Source organism: Sparus aurata, chromosome 24 (assembly GCF_900880675.1).
Source record: "Sparus aurata chromosome 24, fSpaAur1.1, whole genome shotgun sequence".
Taxonomy (NCBI): domain Eukaryota; kingdom Metazoa; phylum Chordata; class Actinopteri; order Spariformes; family Sparidae; genus Sparus; species Sparus aurata.
In genome coordinates, this window is record NC_044210.1 from 2,857,855 (window position 1) to 2,882,461 (window position 24,607).

Below are 24,607 nucleotides of genomic sequence, written 5' to 3' on the forward strand. Positions count from 1 at the left end.
AACCAAGGTTTTTATTTTGGTATAATGTTAATTTGCTGGCTGCTCCTGAAAATGTAGGGTGTTCTCGCATTAGGTACAGTTGTTTCATACTGTTCCAGAGTATGATTGCCCCCCTCCCTTCTTCTACCCAGAGTCAAGTGCACCCAGATCCGTACCCAGGTCCCTGATGCAAAAGCAACCCACATGTACCAGTGAACGCTGTCAGTACAGCTGTCAGCTCGTTCCACCTGTTTAACAGTGAGACTTATGGAAGTGCAGCTGCAGCTCTTGCGCTCTTGCAGATTGTAATTCCAGTTTGAGGACGATAAATCATTGCGGCCTATGTTCCTATGTTACTGGTGTTGCACTCACTACTGAACCCTAATATAGAGCCAGTGATCCATGAAGAACGTCATTTGAAGATTAACATAGAAAAAAGTAAAAAAAAAAAAAAAACAGGACAAAAACACAAATATAAAGCAAATGATGTGATGACAAAGGTAGCCTCATTTTCTGAGTGCTGTGTGCATGGGGTGGCATGTTGGAATAAGGATTTGAAAATCTTTCCTAGGCCTTTGTTGTTTCCTCTTTCTTTTTTCTAGTGTGTGTGTGTGTGTGTTTGTGTGTGTGCGCGCGAATATTATTCCGACAGTTGTGCGCTCAGCTTGTCAGGAAGTACACTAAGATATTTTAGTCCTTTCTCAGGCTCTCTCTCTCTCTGAGCCACACCCTCTCTGTCTCTCTCTGTCTCTCTCTCTCTGTCTCTCTCTCTCTCTCTCTCTCTCTCTCTCTTCCTCTGCTCCCCATTAGCAGTCACTGTACACCGGGGTTTAGTGTGAGCCTGGCAGTTAGACATCTGAGAAAGAGGCATGGATGGATAGTTTTCTCCTCATTGTTCAGGTTGGCTCCTAATTTACTCTTTGTGTTTTGTATATTTTAGCATAAAGTACATTGCATGAGCTTTCTGACGAACTAAAAATGTTTAATTTAGCAAGGATTCATTTCACACAGTGGTAGATAAGATTTATATTTCGGGTTGTTGTAACGGTTTATGCAAATGAATTTAACAATGTAGTAATAGTGGGGTTGTTAGTGGGCTGATGCAGTGCTGTGTTCTTCCTAGTTTTCAGTCAAGCCAGGCAAAGGGCATCATAACCGGCTGACATGTGGCAACTTTCACCACAAATAAGGCAAAATGATGGATCATGAAGAATGAGCAGGTTCATGGTAGTGCCATGCTCGCCCGTGTTTCCAACCACCGTAGGATTCGGGTTTCATTCGCGGTGACTAGATTGTAGGCGGCACTTTATTTTTATTAGTATTTGATTTAGTTTTGTTTAACAGTGTGTTACAATATTGGCGGGTGAAATCCAGAAGTTCAGTAGGAACTTCTAAATATGCATCAGCCTCATAAGGCCTCACCTCAAGTAGTATTTAAAACTCCAGCAAACTATACTTTTTGTTATACAGTGTCATTATTCTTTTACTGACACGACAAACCAGCATGCAGGATAGAATTACTTTCAAAACCAACTTTACAATGTGCACAAGTGCAGAGCAACCACAACGAGTAAAACTTTTGAAACACGAACATTTAGTGCCCTTTCACATTAAGTCAGCTGAGCATGTAATTGAATCTAAGTGCATTTAGAATCTCTGTATATGGTATGTTCCCCTTTTTTGCTCTAACGACATTAAGGACTCCGCGAGTTTATGCAAAGCCCGGTGACTCATGTTATTCCAGCAGAAGCTGACAGTGTTCCACAAACATGCCTTGTCCCCATAAATGTTCAGTGGGTTTGAGGTCAGGTGACTGTGGAGGAAAGTGTGTGACAGTCTAGACTCCTTGGACGTCTTTGCACTTTTTTTTTTTTTTTACCTTGGTTGGTTTGGCGGAATGTAAAAAGGTTTCGCTTGTAGTGCTTTCCGATTTTTTGGGGCAGGGCCCAAGAAAAGCAAATTACAAGGAGCAGCTGTTAACATCATTTATGAAGCTATAGTGACAAACTTTTTCCATCACTGTTAGAGAAGGTCTTTGGACCGCTACTAAATGATACCGCCGACACTGAGCTAATGTTCAATAAAATTATGCAGTCATTTAAAGATTATACCCTTGTGCGTACATTTACATTTAGGGCATTTAACTTTTGTCCAAAGCGGCTTACAATAAGTGCATTTGGCACGATGCCGTGCCTTTACGTGCCTGTAAAGGTTTTGGGGTATTATGCTGAGCAAGATTTCTTTGGTGCCTGTATTTGTGTGTGTGGGCCGATGTTTAGGCTGCTGTTTAGTGTAAAAACATGTTGTCGCCATGTTGGACTGACAACAGAGAGAGAGAGGGTGTGATAATGAGACGCTGCCTGTTTTCACTGAAAACATAATCTCGCTGTTAGAGGGTAAGATAGAGAGAGCGAGGGAGGCTGTGAGAAGTTAGACAAAAGTGCGTGAGTCACTTCATCACTGTGAAAAGTGCAGGGAAATAAGTAAGTGTTCCCTGTACTGTCTTCTGCAGCATTAAAGCATAATAGAAATGAGTTAAAAGTTCCTCTCGTGCTCCAAATCCCCAAATGTAGTCCCAGCTCACGGTTGATGTTCGAATGTCACACTGAGGCAGGAAGTCTTTCACTGGGGTGAAGGGTTTCTGGGGCCTGTTCCAGCAGGGGATTGGACTGAAAACCTTCCCTGCTACTCCGTCTTTCTACAAGTTACTTTTAAACACTTGCCTCTGTGCTGCGCATGAGTCATAGGGAGGTGGTCGGAATGAATGGTGGGCGTATAAAGAAGCGGAGCCAAATGTATAAACAATGTTTACGCGTATAAAACCACGAGAAGGCCTTTGCTGACACATCGACTGATATTTATGAAGGGGAGATAGCATGCCCAGAATGTGCATAACTCACACGTTGTAGCGATAGCTGCGGGTGAAATGATGAGCTGGACATGAAATATGAGGTGAGAGGTGTAACCTGGGAGTAAAACATCGTTCAGGCTGTTTACCCATTTCACTGACTGTTATTATTTCGCAGTCGACAACAGCTTTCAGTCCAATGATACTCAGAGGCACATTTATAAACAGAATATTAGATCATTTATGAGGGATGAATTCATCTTTCTTTTTATTGCCGCTGCCAAGGAGGTTTCGTTTTCACCCCTTATTTTTACCACGAAACTTGGATGGAGGATGGGTCTGGGCCCAGATTAGACCGCATTAAGCTTTGGTGTGGATCTGGATACAGTGACGGGTCCAGGAGCTTTTTCTCACTTTCTTTAACATTGCAAGACAGGGCTTTTCTCAACACAATTTGATGCGGATCCAAATAGAAATCTGAATCTAGCAGATGACTTATTTGATACTGGATTAGGCGTGATTGAAGTAAAGGGACTGTTGTTCCTTGGTGGAAGCGGTCTACTCGGTGCCATTCTAGTTGACATGGGAGCCAGTACTTTCCTGTTAATGGTATTTTTTTTAATTTGACCCTGAATTTTGTAATTAACATTTTATAATGGTGCTCTGTGAGGAAAATGCTTATTAGGCCACAGGGGAATTTCTTGCTGCAGTATTGCCGTGGGTGTAGAGCTCTTTGATTAATTTGTTTGCCCTTCTAAGTGTGTGTGTTCACACACACGTGCGACCCATGCAACATTCGGCAATTATGTTTCAACCACACGATTAAATGTCAGACGGACCTCATCATGCTGGAGATAGAACAGGGGCAGTCAGCCCAAACATCTGTTTAGAATGATTGCATTTACTCGTGCCGAGCAGGAGACATCTCACAGAGGTGACACAGAAGCATGAAATGAAAGTAGTCAAGTACCTCAAAATGCACCTACCGCTCTTACCCAGCAGGCATTAGTAGGAGCCAACCATTTAGCCCGAGGTGGGCGAGGATCTGCTGTCGACAACATTTTTTTTTGTGTTTTGTTTTCTTTCTAACAGCATCATATATGACATTATGCACTTAAAAGAATCTTTGACTAATAGCAGTTACGATCCTCAGATGAGGGCTTGACAGTAGTGTATTTCTACGTCCATTTATGGATAATAATCGTGTGAAAATAAAGCTTGTGCACGTGCACCCGTTTTCACAATGTTGAGATTTATTGAACAGAATCAGACGTACACGCAGCTTTGTCAACCACACGACAAGAATAAACGCATGTGTTTCTGCCCCGCGTGAACACACCCAGTTGTAGTGGTGGATCTATACAGACGCTCATGTATCTGGGCCCTGGTGTCTGAAAGCAGTGGTGTGACTTTGCATCTAAATTCTGAAAGGTTAGGAAAAGATCATGGTCACGGCGAAGTATTTTTAAAACACATCCAATCACATGCGTCACCTCCCTGTTGACTTTCTCAGCATTTACCTACCACCATCTCTCCTGTACAGACATAATAGAAGTATAAAAATGGTGCTAGCTGTTAGTGCAGAGATGTTTGGTATGAACGCTTTATTTTACAGACACACTAATGTAACATGAAATACTTTTCTACAGCAGACGGCAAAACTGTAGGCTGTGCCACAGCAATTTCGCAGTCAACAACACTGAACTAATGCTTGACAAATGCAATGAGACGGAAAGGGAGAGACAGCATCTGGACGCTGTGAGGCTATGGATTTGACCCATGACCAGTGCTCTCACCACAGCAGTCGTCCTTTATTAAGTCCTCATGAAATCTCCTTCACATTTTTCATGGCAATGACATGAAAACTCAGCACGGAAAAAAAAGGTTTTTGGGGCACTTTGGATAGAAAGCAGGTCCGCGCCTTGCATTCATCAGTGTATGAATGTGTGTGCGAAGAGGGGAACGTGGCAAGTGTTATAAACACTTTGAGTGGCCGGTGGTGCCAAGTCGTGTTTCAAGTCATTTATCTGCTGTCAAGTCACGTTACAAGTTGTTGTAACTTTGCTTTTGCTTTTGCTTCTGCTCCAGCGACTGGCTGCTTCACTGTAAGCGTGTGAAGGAGTGATATCACAGGTCCTTCCTTCCTGTGGCTGTTTGACTGTACAACCAGCACTGCCCCCAGTAGAACCCATACACACTACAAATCAACTACAAACTGCGATCTCATTATCCCAATGTGCAATTTCTGCTCTCAAAGTGAAATACTCTCATAAATGTGCAATAGTTTAAAACATTTCTTTTGGAACAATTTTTGCTATCCCCTTTGCTACTGTAATATCGCAGATGTCCCTACTGTAGGAAAGGGTTAGCTCTTAAATCTAAAAACAATACCTCTAGTTGACTCGAGTCCATTCCACAATGACTAGACTTCACATCTCTGGTTGACAGTATGACATATATGTCACCCTGTCATATTCACCCTTTGAAGAGCCGTACGGAGATGATAACTAGCTGTCATTGCATTGCTGCAGTTAGCTGGAAGGCTTGGCCTGACCCTAGTCGAGGAAAATCACATTGCTTTAGAACACTATTTATAGCACTATTTGCATAGCGTCCAGTTTTTCATGTAAATATTTAACCCAACGGCACAGAGCTCTGGATAGTCTCACACACTTGCACACACACACACACACACACACACAGACAAAACCTCTTTATTTTCTCCATGAAGTGCACCCAGGCAGTTCACCTGAGGTGGTTACTTATTCAACAAATGCAACACACTTTTTTTTTTACCTTAGACTACTCACACTCACACTGCTGTCACAGAGCTTGTACATTTGCAGAGATTGGTAAAACGCTTAAAAAAAAATGTGTTTTCTAACAAAACCACCATGTTTCCTGAACCTTAACAAGGTACTTATTTTAACCCTAACCCTCGGTCTTTCCCTAAACATACGACAGCTTCCCTCCACCCTCCTGACAATGTGTACACTTGTACGCAAAAAATGATGAAATATGAATAACAAGCATGATTAAATTTGACTGCTGGTTTAATCAATTTGGGAACCGAAAACAGTCAGTTCATCATAGTTTAATTAGGAAATATGGTAAGGCGATGTAATAGGGAGCTCATCCGGGGTTCATGGTGGAGCAGGGCCAGGCACAGAGAGCAGAGCTGTTAGACAGGGAGGAGATGGGCAAGGCTCTGAGCTAGGCAGGCTGACGGAGATGTGAGTGGAGGAGGCAAGTAAGAGACATGAGAAGAGAGGAGTCGAGGCAACAGGCATTTAACACAATGAGATGTCTGTGCTTATTACAGCCATATTGTAGACAACATGAAATCATTCTAAGATGTGGCACAACTGCATCATCTGTCCATTGTTTTGTTGTAGTCTCCTGCTGTATGTTATGATCTCTTGTCAGATGAGCAGGGCAGTGTTTATGACACCTTGTAGATTAACTTTTAATTTAACTTACAACAGGAGCTTCCCAATCAATGATGGGCAGAGAGTTTGTTTGCACAATCGATCATCTTAAATAACCAATAGAACCTTTAAATATGAGGCAACAGTCCCCGCGGTTTGAATACTCCAGCTGTGTAGCACGCCTCATTTATGTCACAGGTGCCGAAAAAACATGTGCATTCTTGCTCATAGTGCTCCCCTGAGATGAATCCTCTGCGGAAGAGTTTTAAAAGGATTTTTTCTACCAGATGGTAACACCCCACCAGCTCTCTCTCTGGTGGCACCAGATGCACAGTTGAGATGAAATGTGTCACCTGAGCCCGTCTAAGCTGGCGATGCCAGAAGAACATCTGTTCTGAGATGTTTTGACTCAACTTTGTTTCAGTGTCCGTTGCAATGCACGTTAACTAGGCTTGTCGTGGTAGTCGGTGTTCTTGGTGTAACACGGTGGTCGGGCAAACACCGATTACATTATTTGCCCTCCCCCCTCACCACTGCTTTGCTTTTAAAAAAAATCCATACTTAGTCAGACGACGGACGCTACAATTAACAACATGCCGCAGGCCTCAGCTCCGTGCATCAGCGGGGCCAGCAGCAGAGTCACAGCACAGAGTAGCTGGACTCACATTTCACTTACTACATGAAGAGCGTAAAGGACAGTTGACTGACAAGGATAGAGAGGGATTTGCTGTCAGAAAAGCTGATGCGCTCTGCTAGGGAGCCTGACAACATCAATGAGGAAAAGGAGTTGGTTACTTCACTGAGAAGATGGAGGTCTGCAGCCTATTGCCTGCAGCTCTCCATCTACAGTAATATTGTGCTAAAAGGTTTACACAAACCTGTGAAAAACAATGATTTCCACTGCTCTCATTTTTCTGTAATGGAACGAGAGGAACACAAACTGCTTTGTCACAAGAAACATTTCTGAGGTTTGGTTTAATAATGAATTTATGATAGGTCTTCTGAAAATGTGACCAAATCTACTGGGTCAAAAATATACATACAGTAGTTCTAAGATTTGATCAGTGTTTCCCCCAGGTTTTTCTGAGACTGAGACTCTATTATGTGTTTCAAGAGAGGAGTTATCTAAGTCAGAGTCCTGCACGGGTGAAAAATAATGTACTGTGTCGGACACAGATGCGGATCGGGTTGGACGCCTGGAGAGGCGGGTCGGGTTTTACGATTGCCATTTTCAAGGCGTCACTTATCATTATTCATTATTAGCACAAATAATGAGCATTTATATTTCATATGAGCTCATTCATGCATGCTTGCGCCCCCCCAGAACTCCCATTCCCCACGCTGTCTTACTTTCACTTTTAAAAATTGCGTCCGTCCAATTTTCCTTTGGGTGTCGGTGTCAATTTATAGCGGGTCGGCTCGGGTACGGAATGTAAGTTGTGCTACTGTCAGAAATTGGGTCGGATGCGGTTTTACATATGGTGGGGTCGGGCGGGTTTGCAAAATAAGACCCGTGCAGGACTCGGCTCTAAGTGACCATTTTAATCCTCCAGCTAATTATCAAGCTAAATATCCAACATGCTAGTTAACGTCAAAGACTGCGTCGGAAGACGACAGTAAAATATTTCCTTTCTCTAACACTGGATTTATTTATGCCTGAATTTTGAAGGTGTGGCGGCTTTTATTTTGCCGTGGCCGTGCGCCACAGTCAATTACATGTAGGGGAAACCCTGTTTGATTAAATGTCCCTTGGTCAATTTTATACACATTTAGGTTCTTTTGATAGCAATCCTCAAGCTTCTGGTAGTCTCCTGGCTGAATTTTACCACCACTCCTCCTGACAGAATAGGTGATTTTCAACCAAATTTGTTAGCTTCCTAGCTCTGACTTGGTTATTTAGCACAGTCCACATGTTCGTGATGGAGTTCAAGTCAGGACTTTGTCTGCCTTCTTGTAGAGTTTTCCTCCTTTTTCATTGTTCCATTTACTTTCTTAAGAGTACTAGATCCACTGGCAGCAGAACAGCCACATAGCAGTAGTATTTGTGGCTGAGTGTAGTGGGTGTATCAAACAAGCCCTATTCCAATGAACCCAGAAAAGTCACCAGCTGTTATCAATTATAACCACACGTTATGAGGCCATGCTACAAAGTAAAAATGATTGATAAAGCTTTATAAAACCACCAAATTGATTGCTCAATTTGCTGTATGTATTTTTGTGACTCAGCAGATTCGGTCACATTTTCAGAAGACCTATAATAAATTGATTATTAAACCAAACTTCAGGAATGTTTTTTTTTGTGACAAAGTAGTTCATCTCATTCATCTCAGAAAAATTAAAAATTTAAAAACGAGATTGCCATGATATACATTTGCAGTATATAAGCTGGAGCATTGCATAGTTTTTGTATTGAGAGGTGTCTTTTTTCAGTTGTTTTTTCTAAATGCAGCAGAACATAAGAGAATTCATGACAAGAAATGTTGAATAGTAAAGGGTTTTCTATCATCAACAGAGATGAGGTTTATCTAAGGCTGTGGTAAGCAAAACAATATTACACTCTTCTGTTGTATAATGCCCAGTCCTTAGGAGTTATTTTGGTGTTATGTAACGCATTACTCTGCATTGAGACTTGTAAATATACATATCACTCTCAAATGATTTTAATTAGTAGTATGTTATACATTACATTTTAGAAGTAACTTGCCCAAGACTAATAGTGAGTGTCTTCTCTTGTAAAGAGCTGGTGAACCAGGTATTACCGGTTTTATCAGCAGCTTATTGGTCAGACCTCGAGGACTGAGGGTCAACACAGTGGGAAAATAGTTAGACCAGAAAAATACAATTATTATTACTGGCTGATATCAATCTTCCCACAGCACTGACTGTATGACCAGTTTTAAGCAGCTCCTGCTCCGTCTTTAAAAGGAGCCCTGTTCTCTTCAATAGAAACTCTATTTCAGGAGTAGATTGACGGAAAGATGTTCTCTTGCCTCCATATGCAGATTAAAATATGCTTCAGCCAGACAAAGAGCGTTAAGCTGTGTTGACATGCAAATACACACTCAGGTGGGTAATGTTTTATTACTGAGTACTCCCATCTCATCTCCCCCTCACTCTCCCCTGTTATGGTAAGGGATTATCATTGTAGAAGGCAGCTATTACATAACAGCAACAGCACGCGCACGCACCCACACAGACACACACACACACACACAGACACACACACACGGTCATGTTGTTTAGAGGCAAAGATGAGATGAAGGATAGAGAGGGAAGGATCAGAATAAAGCAGTTTTAAATTGTAGTGAGAGTAAGTCTCTGCTAAGCATTTATTAATTACAATATGAAATGGGAAATCGATTTTTGAAAAGTCTTAAAAATCTAATAATGATGCAGTATATCAGCCTGATGGTCAATGTGAAAAAAGTTAGTGTATTAAGCTGATCATTTTAAAATATAAAAATCAACTTATGGTCTCTGCTGGACCAACTGCAATACCTTCACACACGCACACACATAACTTTGATGTTTCTGCAAAGACATTGGACCGATATAAGCTAACTGCAAGTAGCCAATATTTGCCAATAACAAATATACTTAGCAAGTAGCCTTCAGAATGCATGTTTGGATTGTCTGTATTATCCCATTCAGCCTCTTCATGCATCTTTACATCTACACACTCTGATACAGTAGGAGGTGGTAGGCACCTTTTCAGTTAGTTAACAATAAACACAGAGAAGAAGAAAACGAAGGAGAGCAGGTAATACATGTTCTACAATCCATTTTACGATATACGCTCACTAAATCTTAGTATTTCAGGTGTGCATCAACAACAGGTTATCAACCTTTTAAAATAATACAAAAATCGCTTAGCCATAACGGCTGAAAGAATTCCATATTATGCATCTCTAAAACCTGCATCCATCTATAAAGTAGGGCTGGGTATCACCAGGTATCTCGTGATACGATATTATCACTATATTTTACCCACGGTAACGATAATATCACGATACAGCGATTCTGCGATAATCCATATATTGCAAGAAATTTCATCCACAATACATCACGATATTTGTATCACTGAAGAAATTCAGAAGTTATTGACTGCACTAAATCCATTTCACAGGAATAACAAAACATTGTCAATCAGTTTCACATCAATGACAGCCAAGTAAAACAAAGTGTATGCTGCACAGTGGCTATTTTTAACACACACACTGCGGTCACTTAAATATTATTAAATATCGATATTTGGCACCAGTGTATCGATAATGTACCTCAAGACGAAATATCGCGATATATTGTAGTTTCAATATTTTGGTACACCCCTGTTTTAAAGTTTGTTACTAATTGGTCTGTTGGAAAAAAAGCCACTTACAAACTCAGGAAACAGCTCCAGTAAATTTAACACATGCTCACACAGAAGATGTAATGTGCTGTTGTAGCGTTTATTTCATCCCAAATCAACACAACCAGCATTGTTTAATAACAACATGCACAAAGGTTATGGTATAATTTTTGCTCGGCGAAACCATGAAAATACTACCCACCCTAGGATGAAAGGTTAAATGAGATCAAGAAAATACATACCATTATATGATACTAGCAAATACTTGCTATGTAAAGATGTAGTTGAGTAATGGTGTCCTGAGGAGAAAATGAAGTCATGCTCTCTTTGTGTGTGTTGTTATCTGAGCTTCTGTGTTCATTGCCAATCTGGCTGTACGTGCATGTTTGTGTATACAATTTCTTGGTAATTACATCTGTCAATTTACCTCATACGATTCATTACTAACTAGTGGCATGAGTTTCCTTATCTCTGATGTAGGGAGTTCGAGGGGATTTTTCCTTTTGATTTATCCTTAATTTGGCATAAACAAGGCCTTTTATCAATACTTCAGGAGTTCATCGACTCTGTGTATGTGCTTAACTAGTGGACACATGAGTGGACACGTGAAACATTAAGCTTTAAAACATTACCTTGCTCATGAATATTTATGCCTGGGACATGTCAGATAGATTGTAATCAGCAAAGGTGTTTTTTTTTAATGTGTTCAAGACTAGCAAAGCAGGGTTGACTGCCGGATCATTTGTGTTTATTTGCATTCACAGTGTTTATCTGCCCCGAAACAGCCAGATTAATTTACTGTACATAAGCCACATTACAAGCTAATGTTAGCAAGTAATGGCACACCTAGGATGTGTGTGACTATGTGTTTGAATTCACTTCATTCACCAGAGTCCCCGGTTCTTTTCATTTCTTTTCTCCTATCCTCTCTGCAACAATATGTTCACGAAGTTAAGTACATTTCCCCTCTAGCTCCACTTTGGAGGTTACCTCTGCAGATTGATACTGCGGTGAGGTTCATAAAGGGGAGTGTGGATAAATCCAGCTATTGATCACAAAAGTAAAAAATGTAATCTCTGAGCTCTCCTCCTGTCAGTAAATGGCTGCGGGATTTATTCCAGAAGCTCTAAGCCTCACTCGGACTCTCAATGGCTACGCGTCAGCTTTGCCAAACCCTCCACACACAACACTCTGCAAACACCTTTTGTGTCGTTTGCTCAAGAGACCCCTAGAAGCAGAAGCTACATATTGTGCATTTTACACATGTCGTTATGTTTTTTGTTCCATAAAAAATAGACCGCAGTTATGAAGTGAGAATGGCTATTCTTGTGTACCTTCCACTTTATAACTAAACATGGTGTATTAAGATTGTAATTCATGTGCAATAAGCATTACTTACTATCAATAAACATTAGGAGGTTAAGTAAGTAAGTTAAGTAAAAGCTGTGTTTGGTCAAGTAGTAACAGAATATGGTCATTTACATTTGTCAGACGCTTCTGTCCAAAGCAATAATTCATACATACATTCATACACTTAATGGTGGTGGCTGCCATGTAAGGTGCCGACCAGCACATCAGGAGCAGTTTGGGGTTCACTACCTTGCACAAGGACACTTCAACATGCAGACCAGGGGAATCGAACCAGCGATTAATTAAATGATTTTAATTTTAATTAATTAAAAAAGAACATGCTTTGTAATATTTCCCAAAGGGCTGATTTGCTACTTACATGCTTTTTCCAGTGGTAGCCTGAATGTAATGAATGACAATGGATAAAGTGCATATCACCTCAGAGCGTGGCTGTCCTTTGCTTCACTGTTCAGCTACATATCAGTCAGTCATCGCAGTGATGACTCCTGACCTTTGAGCATTAGGACATAAGAGTACTTATCAGTCTAACGTGGGTGGTGGGATTATGTGAACAGCAGACGTTCGAGCGTGCTGATGGTTCCCCGTGATGGGACTTCCTGTTTGACTGCCATTGTGGTTTCAGTTCTCAGCTGCTTATTTATCTGCGCATCAGATGTCTTGTGAACATTCTGATCATCTCTAATACACTATAAATGTCAGAAGAGCACTGATCACACCACATGTCATGTTTCCTGTCCCATCCTCTTAGCCGTTGTCATATCTGTTATACTGACTGAGGTTAGTATGTGGTGGTGTGGTCTGCAACACTGCATTGTGCCCCACGTGTAGTCATTCTGTTTCTTGTAAGTTCACCGGTAAAAGAAAGCGCAGCTAAGGAACTGATCTTCTGTTCATTTCCCCCTCAGTATAACCACAGAGCTCATTTTTGTTTGTAGTTTTCCACTAAATGGCAAGTTTTTTTTCACATTAAAACAACCAAATAAAAGTAAAAAAAAAAAAGAATAATGCAAATATATTTTTGAAAACTGGAGTATTAAAATAAACGTCAAATATTTCATGAAATAAGTTTATTCACCTAGCCAACCCTAATTCAGTCGTATACATCAGTCCTGCAACAAATGCTGCCTTGAGGAAGGTTCTAATGTTTAGTTTGTGATTATAGTCTAATGAGGTAGATTTGTTCACAGTACATTATCCATTCAACAGGGTTAATCCCTTATTAAGAGGCATAGTGAATTTAATTCTTGGAGGACGTGCATCTGTTCTTATATGGTAGCTTCCTTTCTCTGTCCCCTCAAACAAACCCTCAAAGTCAACACTGTCAGTGTGGCTCGCAGACCAAAGGCACAAATTTGTCTGTCATCATTCTCAGAAGCTTTTTTCTATACAAGGCACTGCACAGATTTATTCCATTTCCATGCCAGAAAAAAAATTCCCAAGACATCTAATTCCATGCAGTGGATTGAGATGGACTCAACGTTGCTCTAAAGTTACAACTGTGGCTTTGGTCTACGATTAAGCTATTGAGTTCAGATTAGTTTTCATGTGGGCGGACAGAGTCCTCTCTCAATTTACCTTAAGCTCACGCTTCTGCTAATCACAGCAAAAATTGATACTGTGAGACTCAGCAAAATTTGGTTCACCAAATACCCCAGTGCTCGGAGCGACACATTGATATTTCTCTGCAGTGCTCTATAGGAAAATTAATCCTATGAAGCCCAGGAAAAGACAAGAAGAGAAATCAGAGCGTGACTCTGGCTGAACTCAGTACACTTATGGGCCGTTTTGCCCTTTAGTCACAGAATCTAAAGGGCCGAGGAGCTAAATCAAGAACAAAAAATGAGTTCAGTGCAACATTGTGATTATTTGCAATGTTCCAACTAGTGTTTTTGAATAATCCCACAACTCCCTCAGTCTTTTGTTGCCCTGTCAAAACCCGTTTGAAACATATTCCTTGTATGAAATTCAGAGGCAAACGTGTTGTATTTTGCACTTCGTACTTAGTAGTCATTGGTTGTGGCTGGTGTGATCCCAACACAAGACAGTCTCTAGGTACTGTTGTGTGATTGTTTTGTCTTATAAGTATTGGAAAAGAGAGATGAAAAGTAATGTCAAAAGTAATGAAGTGTCTTCTAGAACTCTTAATTCACCCTTTTTTTGACACTCAAAATCACATCTCTCGCAGCACATGTGGGGCAGGGCTGCAGTCTGAATGCTGGACATTCTAGCAGGTTTTTGTTTGATCAGTGAGGAATCCTTCAAAGTGACGGTTACAATACTGTAAGTTCCTGCTAAGGCTGCTCTGCTTGATCGGCCACTGATTGCTATCGGCCGATTTTCTTACCAAATAATTTGACTAGTGGTTTCTATCAGGGCCAATCAGAAGTGCCGATGAGATAAACGCACTGGACAGCATCTCTTCACGCAGCTCAAATGTCATAGCGTGCCGTAGGGATGGTGACCAACAACGACAACATAAACATGTAAAAATTGATTTTATTTTTAAGATTGCGCTCAGGTTTCTTTTCATATTACAAAGCCCAGGCGGTCAAAAGACTTCATCAGTAGTCCCAAATACTATCTAAAAAGCATGAGTTAATGAATCAACCATACAGTGAGAGTTGAGAGAACCAGGCTACTAGTAGATACCAGTTTTGATGACTTAAAAGACTTTGAATGAAGCAGCACTGCATCAGGGATCCATTGATAGAACTGTACAGATGGGAACAACTGACCTTTGGATTTGTTTTGAGGAATATTTGGGGTTAGTCATTATTTATTGTTTGGAAGCAACTAGTTATTGTATCAGTAAGGTTTGTGGACACAACTGTTGATGTCATCATCTAGCGAACGACATAGATTTAATTAACAAAAAAGCCTGTTTGCCCTTTCAGCATTTCTAAAGGAAGACTGGAGAGAAGGCGACCAGCAGAAGCTAGACTTTCATCTTCTACTAGCTTTTTGGTGGAGGCAACCCAATTATCATGGAAACCAGCTGACCTTTGACCTTTTAGCTTGGCGTCAAAGAAGACAAAAAAAAGCACTACTGTGTTCTTTTCCCAAGCATATTTTATCAGATGCCACAAATAGTTTATTGGTACCTCCCATATTGCACTGCACTTCAAGCAAGACATGATGGATCTTTTCTTCCAACGCCATTTCCGCCGTCGTCAAAAACGACAGAAGCATCCTGATGCAGTGCGTCAGCCTGGTCCTTCTGTTCAGACCAGCAAAGCAAGAAGGCGCTCGAGTGTTGGTCTGCCCTCTGTGGCACTAGTACAGTCAAGACGCTCCTCCATTGGTTTACCTCCAGTTTGTACTGATGGGCGCAGGCGCCCCAGTGTTGGCTTACTGGTGGCCAGTGGACAGAGGCGTCAGTCCATTATAGAGCTAGGATTAACAAACACAAGTGAAACAACTGGAGACTTTGGAAGAGGAGCTGAGAGAGCAAATGTAGTCACCAAGAGAGGAAGAAGGGGATTTCAGTATAAACATCAGAATGCTCGCGGTGCCTCTGGCACTGTCCCCTTTGAACATCGTGGGCTGGCTGTGCGATATCGACATCCTCCTAAACTAAAATCTATTGAACCTCATTTACTTGGATCCTCCATGTTACTTGCCAGTGTTGTCCAGATGGGCAGCGGAGTAAAAGAGGAGGAACTAGATGTGTCCCTGTGTTCCTGTTCTGAGTCAGATGGCGAGGAAGAGAGTGATGAAGAAGTGGAGAACAGATCTGGAGGACTTAAAGACTGGAGGTACTTTACACAGACATTAATTACGGAAAATGCTACATCCCGCCCCTTGGTCCGCCCACCTCGCTGTCTGAGGCGAAACTCCTCCCACCTCCTCCCATCTGAGTCTGTGTTTTTGAGCAGTGAAACAGGTTATAGAGTTTGTGGTCGATCTAATCGACAAGAGTCAAGTGAAGTTCACTCGACCCTAAATAAACCAATCCAGACTTCCACAACCAGCCCCAGTCTGGGTCAGTTGGCTGAGCCAGGGGATGCTGAAACAGATGTGGGCTACTCTGGGTCTGCGCTCCATAAAAGCTGTTCTTCACCACTGGGGCAGCCAGAGGGAACCATGTACTATGATCCTTATCTGGATACATGGGAGGACTTCCTATCGTATGTAATAAACACACACGGGCACACACACACACACACTCAGGATTACATAGTGTGCTTGTACTTGTGCTGGTTTGGTCGAGGGCTGCCCTGAACACCAATTTTTGAACTATATATATATATATATATATATATATATATATATATATATATATATATATATATATATATATATATATATATATATATATATATATATATATATATATATATATATATATATATACTCTGCCATTGTTATGATTATGAATGTAATGAGAGACGATTATGAAATGGGACTTAATTAATTCACAGTTTTTTTTAAACGAACACTGGTACAAATTGTGCAAAATTCACATTAAATTAACCCCAGCCAGAACTCTATATTGCTAATATGTTGGCCTATAAACAAATGATTGAATAAATAGACTGTAGCCTATGCGAAACATCAAATGAAATAAAACTGGCCTTGTTGAGAGCGGTAACTAATTAAATGAACTGGCTGCAGTTTCAAAAGTTTGATTGACTGCACATGAAAAAAGAAGTACCTCTTCATAGAATACTAATCGAATAATACAGCTTACAGCAACAATTAGAATGGCACTCAGTAGATTATTATTTGATCATTTTTTTCATCAAGATCCAAATTATTCCCTGAAAAATTAATGAAAAATTAATGAAAAATCTCATAATGTTAAAGAAAGTGTGAACAAAATTCTGGCTCCATCCATTTATCTTTGTAGAGCTAATGGGGTCTATTCTTCAGAGGTTTCCCTGCTACACCTGATTCAAATGATGAGCTCGTCCTCACACTCTGTTGGTGCCTGATAACAACCCAAATTGAATCAGGTGTGTTAGAGCAGGGAAACATCTACAGCATGCTGAGGAGGGGGCCCTCGGGAACAGGACTGAAAACACTGCATTACAGCCTTAAATCAAACCTAAATATAACATCAAAAATGTAGTCGTTTGGCTGACGGGAACAGTAAGATGTACAGGAAGGGGGAAGTGAGAAAGATAAAGCCTATATAGTGTTATTTATAAATTGTTGTTGTTAAAAAAGTTTATTCATGAGGTTAGATTACAAGTCCTGCGGTCTGTTCCAGCCTACACAGAAGCCTACTGCTGCTCAATCAGCTGTAGGTTGTGTAAGGAAGACCAACATGTCCACATTCTTTGGCAACTGGGAATGCCTAGTTATGCTAATAATACAGCCAGCTTTAGAAAATATTCACTCCGCAGGGATTGATGAGACGTGGGTGCACTTCGTTCCAGTTGTGAGGCATAGATAGCTGCCTGCACTAAGTCTCTACCTCTCAAGAGGACCGGGATAGGGTAGTAGTAAAAACTTAGAAATACATATTGACATTAGTGCATGTACAACCCAGGTTCCAAAAAAGTTGAGACACGGTGTAAAACTTAAATTCAACAGGAAGTGATAACTTGATAATCCTTGTTGACATTATAGGCCGCTCAATTGAACACTGTTGGGAAAGTTGTGTTGAAACACACCTCTTTGCAACATTCCTCAGGTAAACAGGTTCATTGGTAACAGGTGAGAGTGTCACGATTGGGAATGAAACTGACATCCTCAAAAGGCTACGTCATACGAGCCAGGATGGGGCGAGGTTCACCGCTTTGTGAGACACACGATTGTATAAATGTTACTGCATGGGCTGCCGAGCATTTCGTTAAACCATTGTCAGTAAACACATTTAATTTGCAAATGAGTACCGGCCATGAACACAGTGAGAGCTTCTGGGGAAATTACCCTTTGGCAAGAAGAGGTACTAACCTTCCCACTACTGTGTGCCTCAGAATGTAGAAAAAACGTCAAAATCTGCCGAAGCATCGTGTACAAAATATTCAAAATGTAACATAGTTTGCAAAAATGCCAGCAAAAAATTATATATTAATGTCTATATTGAGTTTCTATATATCATAAAATATGGCCACATTGCAGCTTCTCTTAAGGGATCTCATTTAGAGTATTTTTTTTTAAAGAAGACTCAATGATTTCTGTGATCAACTGCAAAGTAACTAAAATGTAATGATGACAAACACAATGTTGGCATGCAGTAGAACTTGTTCATAACAGTCATGTTCCTCCAAGATGTGGACAGTCTGACCGGCCGTCTGTCTAAAATAGTTGCTTTGTGTGAATATCCATTTTCCTCCTCAGTTACTTTTACACAGTGAAAAGCCTTTTGAACTCATATTACAGGCTACTATTACCATTCCACTTCCGTATAGGCCCTTTGCTCCTCTACATAGATTCTTTAGATCTTTAACATTTAGTGTGAAGTTTTTGTCAAAGCCTGCAATATATCTTGAGTCATTTGGAAAATGTATCCAGTTCACATTTGACTTTTAATTAAGATTTCTAAAATTTGAACAGCAGTGACTAATGCTTCACTTCCTATATGACCGCTCTAGTGTGAACAGACTGTGCATTTTGTGGGTGTGAAGCAGTACTCAAAAAATAGCAGCACATAGCTGATCCTAAATATGCTAGTCTCAGTGTTTAACTGCACCATACATATTGTATGTATTGTAGTATTTTTACTAATTGAAGTAATGGATCCCGGGTGTATGAAAAGTATTGTGTTCATCTGTATGGCAGTCTGCATGTTTTCCTCACGTCTGTGTGGGCTTCCACAGTCAGAAGAAATGCTGTTTTGGTCACTGAATGGCTCATATGTGTGAATGTGAATGATTGTGTGTTGTATAGAATGTACAGTATAGTATGTACTGGTTACGTGTCCAGGTGTCCCCTGCCTCTTGCCCAGTGTGAGCTGGGATGGTTTCCAGCTTCGAACACATTTAGTGGTTCTGGAATGGATGGATAGAAACTGTCACTGTGGTGCATGTTTTATACCAGTCCAGGCCTATTTAGACATGACTGATATATTGGTTGATATAAACCTGTCTCAGATATATCTGTATCAGTGTACATCTTGCCTGATGTGCACAGATTTTTTTTGTTTCATTTGCCATCCTTTTATTTTGAAGGCCCGAACTGGAGGATAGTAGTAGTAGTTCTGTTTGTTTCTTATTACTCATCCCTGAACAGCAGGAAAAGTGAGGCATTTCTAAATTTACAGTTGTGGTCGAAAGTCGACAACGTGCATCATTGCAGTCTGTGGTGAAAATGGCCAAGAGACATATAACCATATAGAATAGAATAGAATCACTTTATTGATCCTAGACTGGGAAATGATTTTGTTACAGCAGAATTACTGTTATTAGAATTTTATTATCAGAATTACTTTATGTATATTTTTGACCTGGTAGATTTGGTCACATTTTCAGAGGACCTTTAATGCAAAATGAAAAACGAGAGCTGTAGAAATCATTTGAACTCAAGACTGCCATGATACACATGTTCTTTATAAGTGTATGTAAACCTTTGATGACTGATTTGATGATTAGTTTCTTTTGAAATTGAATCCATTGACATTAGAGAACATACTATCAAAGACATGAATCAGCTTCACAAAAGGACCACAGTTCAGTTGGAGTGAGACTTTTGTGTTATGTTAGTGAAAGTTACGTTTGATACAGTTGCAGGTACAGTTAACACTGTAAGGAGTGTTTCTGAGGATTAAGGATTTCAGATTTCAAACTGTTTGAGTTTAATGAAAAATTCAGGATTCAAGTTTAAGATTTACAAGAAATGATTTCTTGCCTGATAAGGAGGAAAACTGGAGCGTCGTCAAGTCTCTGTCTCTTTGTGTTTCCAGGAAAGCGATAGCTAAGTCCGGCCTACACCATCTGCCCTGTCAGCCCAGTACATCATCTCTGAACAGGACTGACCCAGAAGCAAGCATCCGCAGTACTGTGGACTGGACGGTGAGTGTTGGCGTCACTATGACACAACAGGGATCAGAGAAAACACAACACAAATGTTACTTATTACTTTTAAATGTTAACCTCTACCTTGTGCAGCTCAGCAGCTCTGACATCACACAAAATAACACTCCCTCTTGTTTAGTTTTTTGCTACATGCTATACGTTCCTGACATTTATGTGATAGTTTGTTTAAGATCTAAGGATCCTTACATATATACACATGTTTTGACTCTGACCATGTATACATTATTGTACAATGATTTGACATGTCTTTCACCAAACCACATTATAGAAAACAATGTGATTTTTTTGTTTGTTTGTTTTTCCCCTCCCCTGTGCCTTCACTATGTCACTGTTTTGTTGTCTCTGTAGGATTCAGCTCTGTATGGAGATCATATCTGGTTTGAGACGAATGTATCTGGAGACTACTGTTATGTTGGGGAGCAACACTGTATTGCCAGAGCGCTGGTTAGTACCTGACTCTGATCTGTCCTCTCCTCACTCTCTTCTCTCTCTCTTGCCGTCTTCTGAAACTATCACCTCCAAGTTAAATGTATAGTGTGTTAGGGAAAGGCATCCGTTGTTTAGTAGACCGTATGTTCTCATGTCTGTTAACATGTTTGCACAGCCAGGTGCATATTCCTTCAGTACCTGCAGCGACTAAACACCTGGTGTGCTTGTAAAGAGGGCCTGTTCATTCGAAATACAAAACACGGCAACATGTCCGTGCAGAATCCATATCCCTCATACTGTGCTGCAAACAGACCGTCAACTGCCACAGGAAGAGATGAAATGAAAAGCCCTCTTCAGTCGAAGTAGCAGAGGTAGTTTAGTTTGGCACTGCCGGTCTCTGGAGAAAAACTGCACTCTTACACTGATCAGAGCAACGTGAGAGTAGGCCCCAGTCACCAAGTCAATAATATCAGGGGTCTGCTACTTCATACCGTATCAAACGTTCATGACTTTGCACCAGTTATTGATATATTAGGTTGCAAAGTCAGGAAGAAACGTTGGCAGTAACTAGTTGTACAGCTCATGTGTCTGAGTCTGGGTTACACCATCCAGGTCCAAGTGGGAAACGTTGCAAAGGATTTAAGCATGGCTGTGTGTTCTTGATTTGTAACAAAATAATCAAAGTTCCTTCCTAAAAGGTTTCTCTTCTTAAGTTTTCGGAGGTTTCATCCACATCTCACAGGCCACGTTTTGCTCAGCTGACATCACAGGAATACTGTGATATATTTGAAGAAACAGATGGTTACTCCTGTTTCTGCTGATTTCTGTTGCCCGATGTGAATGTCCTCCTCGAATCTTTCTCAGGTTGTCCACTGACTCCTGCTCCGTAGCTTTTGGCCTCTTCCCAGTGAAGGCTTGTGAGTGGTTTGGCTCTTGTGTTCACAGACAGGTTGTTCACTCCCAACAACGATTTACTGGTTTTTAATTAGAGCAGACCACTTCGTTATCACCACGTTTCAGCTGCTTGAGCTCAAATTAGTGTGTGACCAACCTCTGAGATGTCTTAAAATAATGACTCGTATGTGACACTGATACAAAGCACTCATATGAAAAACCATGTCTATGTATTCTGAAGTACAGGACTGACCCTCAGTGGTCAGAGATGGCATTGCAGCCTCATATTTTGTTTATTCCAAATTCATTCAATTCTAAGTACTGAGGATCCTAAAACAAATTATTGTTATACACATATCACTTTTCTTCCTTGTTCTTGTTATTTAAGTCTGTGGTTGTCTTTCCATCCATCACTCCAAACTGATCATGTTCTCCCTCTTTCTTTCTCTTTCCAGCAAAAGTCTGTCGGTCGAAAGAAGTGTGCTGCCTGTAAGATAGTCGCCCACACCCTCTGCATAGAGCAGCTGGAGAAGGTAATTTCTCGTGTATTCAGAATTATTTTGCCAAGTGGACTCATTTCAGTGTGCTTTCTGGAGACAAGAAACATAAAGAGCTGGGTGTGAAACTCCCGTCATCCCAGGCAGATAAAGCTGGAGGGGATAAGATTAAAGAAGGATGTTTAAACCATCTTTCACGAGCGCCGAAAGGTGATGGAGGCAAGAATAAAGAAGGATTAAACTCTTTGAGTCCTAATGGATAATTTTTAGATCTGAGTGAAGTGAAAAGGAGGATTATTTTAAACCCTCAATCATGATTGAAATCTAAAAATGTATCCAAGGATGGCTGCTTTTCAGCTGACATCTTCATTCGTGTCGCCTAACTGTCAAGTGTTGATTTTGATTTCATTCGTCTTCATTTATGAAACAGAGGACGGCGCATTTGAAAGAATGGACAGGTTGTCTTTAACTGTCCCTCCTGTCTAACCTGCAGTTTCCCAGCTCTAGAGCCATTCTTCTGGATGACACCCTGCCCCTCAATGACCCCAACTTTAGAGTGAGACACATAAAGCTTCTTCTTTCTCTCCTCTCTCCTGATCTGCGACCCTCAGTCTCACGGAAGCACACAGACCGGAGGTGGTGTCGGGACCTCACTTTAATCACTTAATAATCACAACATGATATTAGTGTTCCCCTAAATACAACAAAGAATCTTTGTAAGTGGGGGCAAATGTACGGGGTGCTGCCGCCCAAGCAAATCACTTCAGTATAAGGGAAACAGATGGAGCAAATAATCCTGTAAAGGCAAACAAACCTGTGGATAATCCACTTCTAAAGTGAGTGAATGGAAACGGAATCCAATCCTGGTCAGACACACACCCTCTGAAAACTTCCGCTTTTGTTCATTTTCTTAAATCATGTCGAACCAACTGTTTCTTTATTTCATTATCTGGTGGATCAGGGTGGTATGATTCATCCGACTGGTTTAAAGGGTTGGCGTTAAAGAGATTTCAGGGAGGAATCTGATATGAAGGGCGCTTTCTCAAACATTGGAGGTAGAGGCAACAGCAGAGGAAATGAATTGTGTATATGGCTAAAAATGTCCTAACACAAGGTCCACTTACTATCCACTCCCAACCACATCCCACTCTCTCTATCAGCAGATAGATTTTTACTGTTGACATGGAGACAGCTCAGTGGCCTGAGCTATGTATGGAACATCAGTCACATGACAACAGTTGGTCTTAAATGGGGGAGACTGTAACTCCTTTCTGCCAGAAATCTCTCTTTTGAGCCCTTTGTGTCAACACTGACAGCTGTAGTGTCACATGACTGATCGAATCCATTGAATGTTATACATTGTATTGGGAGATTATGATAAAGATTTAGTGTCCAACTATGCGACTTAAACATACTTAAACATACGTCTGACAAAAGTTGAGTTTTAAACACAAATGTTAAAAACCATTATCACTCAGACAAATTGTCATGGTGGTCTTCTACGCCATGCTGCTAAAGACACTCTGAGTTCATTAGCAACATCAGTTTGCCTGCTCCCTGTCTGGTTATGGGCCAAAGCTAGGTGGCGCTCCTGCTCAGTTAGCTCACGTCAGTAGACCATGACCATTTCAAAAGGCCACAGTGGACACTCACTCATTATCCAGTGCCTTTTATAGCCCCAAAACAGTAACAGCTTCCACTGTATTTGTGTGAGTTTTGAGTTTGACCCTTTCATTCCAGTTATAGCCCCACAACTGAGCTGAACAAACACAAGTATTATTCATGGCTCAGAGCCACATGACTCTCCATGAGTGGAGCAATTGAAGCAACAAATATGCTGTTGGGCAAAATATGTGCTCATATCCCAACATCCCTTACGGCTACTGTGTAGTAAATCGGGAGTTTTGTTATACTTGATTCACGCGATGACAGCTGAAGCATCTCTGTGACAACATGGCAAACTCTGTCTGCTGATGAGAACTGTAACATTCAGTGTGGAAAAAGCTACTAAGTGGACCTCTGATAGAGATGTTGTCTTTTAGGAAAGTCAAGAATAAACATGCTCAGTGTTTTTACGACTAAAGATGTTCTTTTTGATTTACCCTCATTAGTCAATGCGACTGTTAACCCCTTTCATATAACATGTATTCTGTATCAGCTTGTTCCAGCGCATCATTGAAGTAATATGATGTTTTTGCTGAATGAAAGGTTTAAAGCTTTTACGGCTGCAACGTTTCCAAATGTCCCTAAAATCCCACCTGACACATTGGGTATCTTTAAAACCATTGTTATGTTCAGTAGAATTTGAAATAAAGCTGTGCGGGTTTAAACATCCAAGAAGCAGAATCAGGAGGAGCATTGTCAAGCATATAGTGAACACCATAATGAAGTTAAAGTCACATTAAAGAGCGGGTGGGGTCAATAATCCAATATAATTTGTTTATGACCTGTATTATTCTTCAACTAACATTTGATTTGCTGTTTCCCTGAATTAACAATTTGCGCATACGTAGGAATGAAAACTTTCCTCACATTAGGACAGTGTGAACTGTCAAATACACTGCACAGTCTGGATCTGTTTGTCCAACATGCCATAGAAACACTGTACACAACACTGTAGCAAGTGAAATATTAAATCCTGCATGTCTTTAATTACTATGTGTAAACATTTTAAAAAGTCCCCACATCATTTCATGCACATTTTCTTAAGATTAAGTCTCCTGCTAAATTGTTCTGTTCTGTTCTGTATATTCAATGGTTGGTTTCTTAAGCAAAGTCCAATAATTTCCTAAAGCGGCTTGGCTGAGCGAACAGTATTCAGCCTGGACAAC

At 40.7% G+C, this 24,607-nt stretch overlaps 1 protein-coding gene across 6 annotated transcripts in view; it reads left to right on the forward strand.

The window, feature by feature from the left end:
* Window positions 1-24,607, forward strand: part of dgkza (diacylglycerol kinase, zeta a) — a 109,213-nt gene that overhangs the window by 18,392 nt on the left and 66,214 nt on the right. For 2 of the 6 annotated variants that reach the window (XM_030409604.1, XM_030409605.1), the window contains exons 1-6: window positions 763-879; window positions 14,869-15,729; window positions 19,824-19,932; window positions 20,305-20,400; window positions 21,735-21,812; window positions 22,270-22,332. In XM_030409604.1, coding sequence (XP_030265464.1) covers window positions 15,107-15,729; window positions 19,824-19,932; window positions 20,305-20,400; window positions 21,735-21,812; window positions 22,270-22,332 — 969 coding nt within the window. In that variant the 5' untranslated portion in view covers window positions 763-879; window positions 14,869-15,106. Of the gene's footprint in view, window positions 1-762; window positions 880-14,868; window positions 16,102-19,823; window positions 19,933-20,304; window positions 20,401-21,734; window positions 21,813-22,269; window positions 22,333-24,607 lie in introns of those variants that run through there. The other 4 variants (XM_030409609.1, XM_030409608.1, XM_030409603.1 and 1 more) reach the window with 3 other exon arrangements.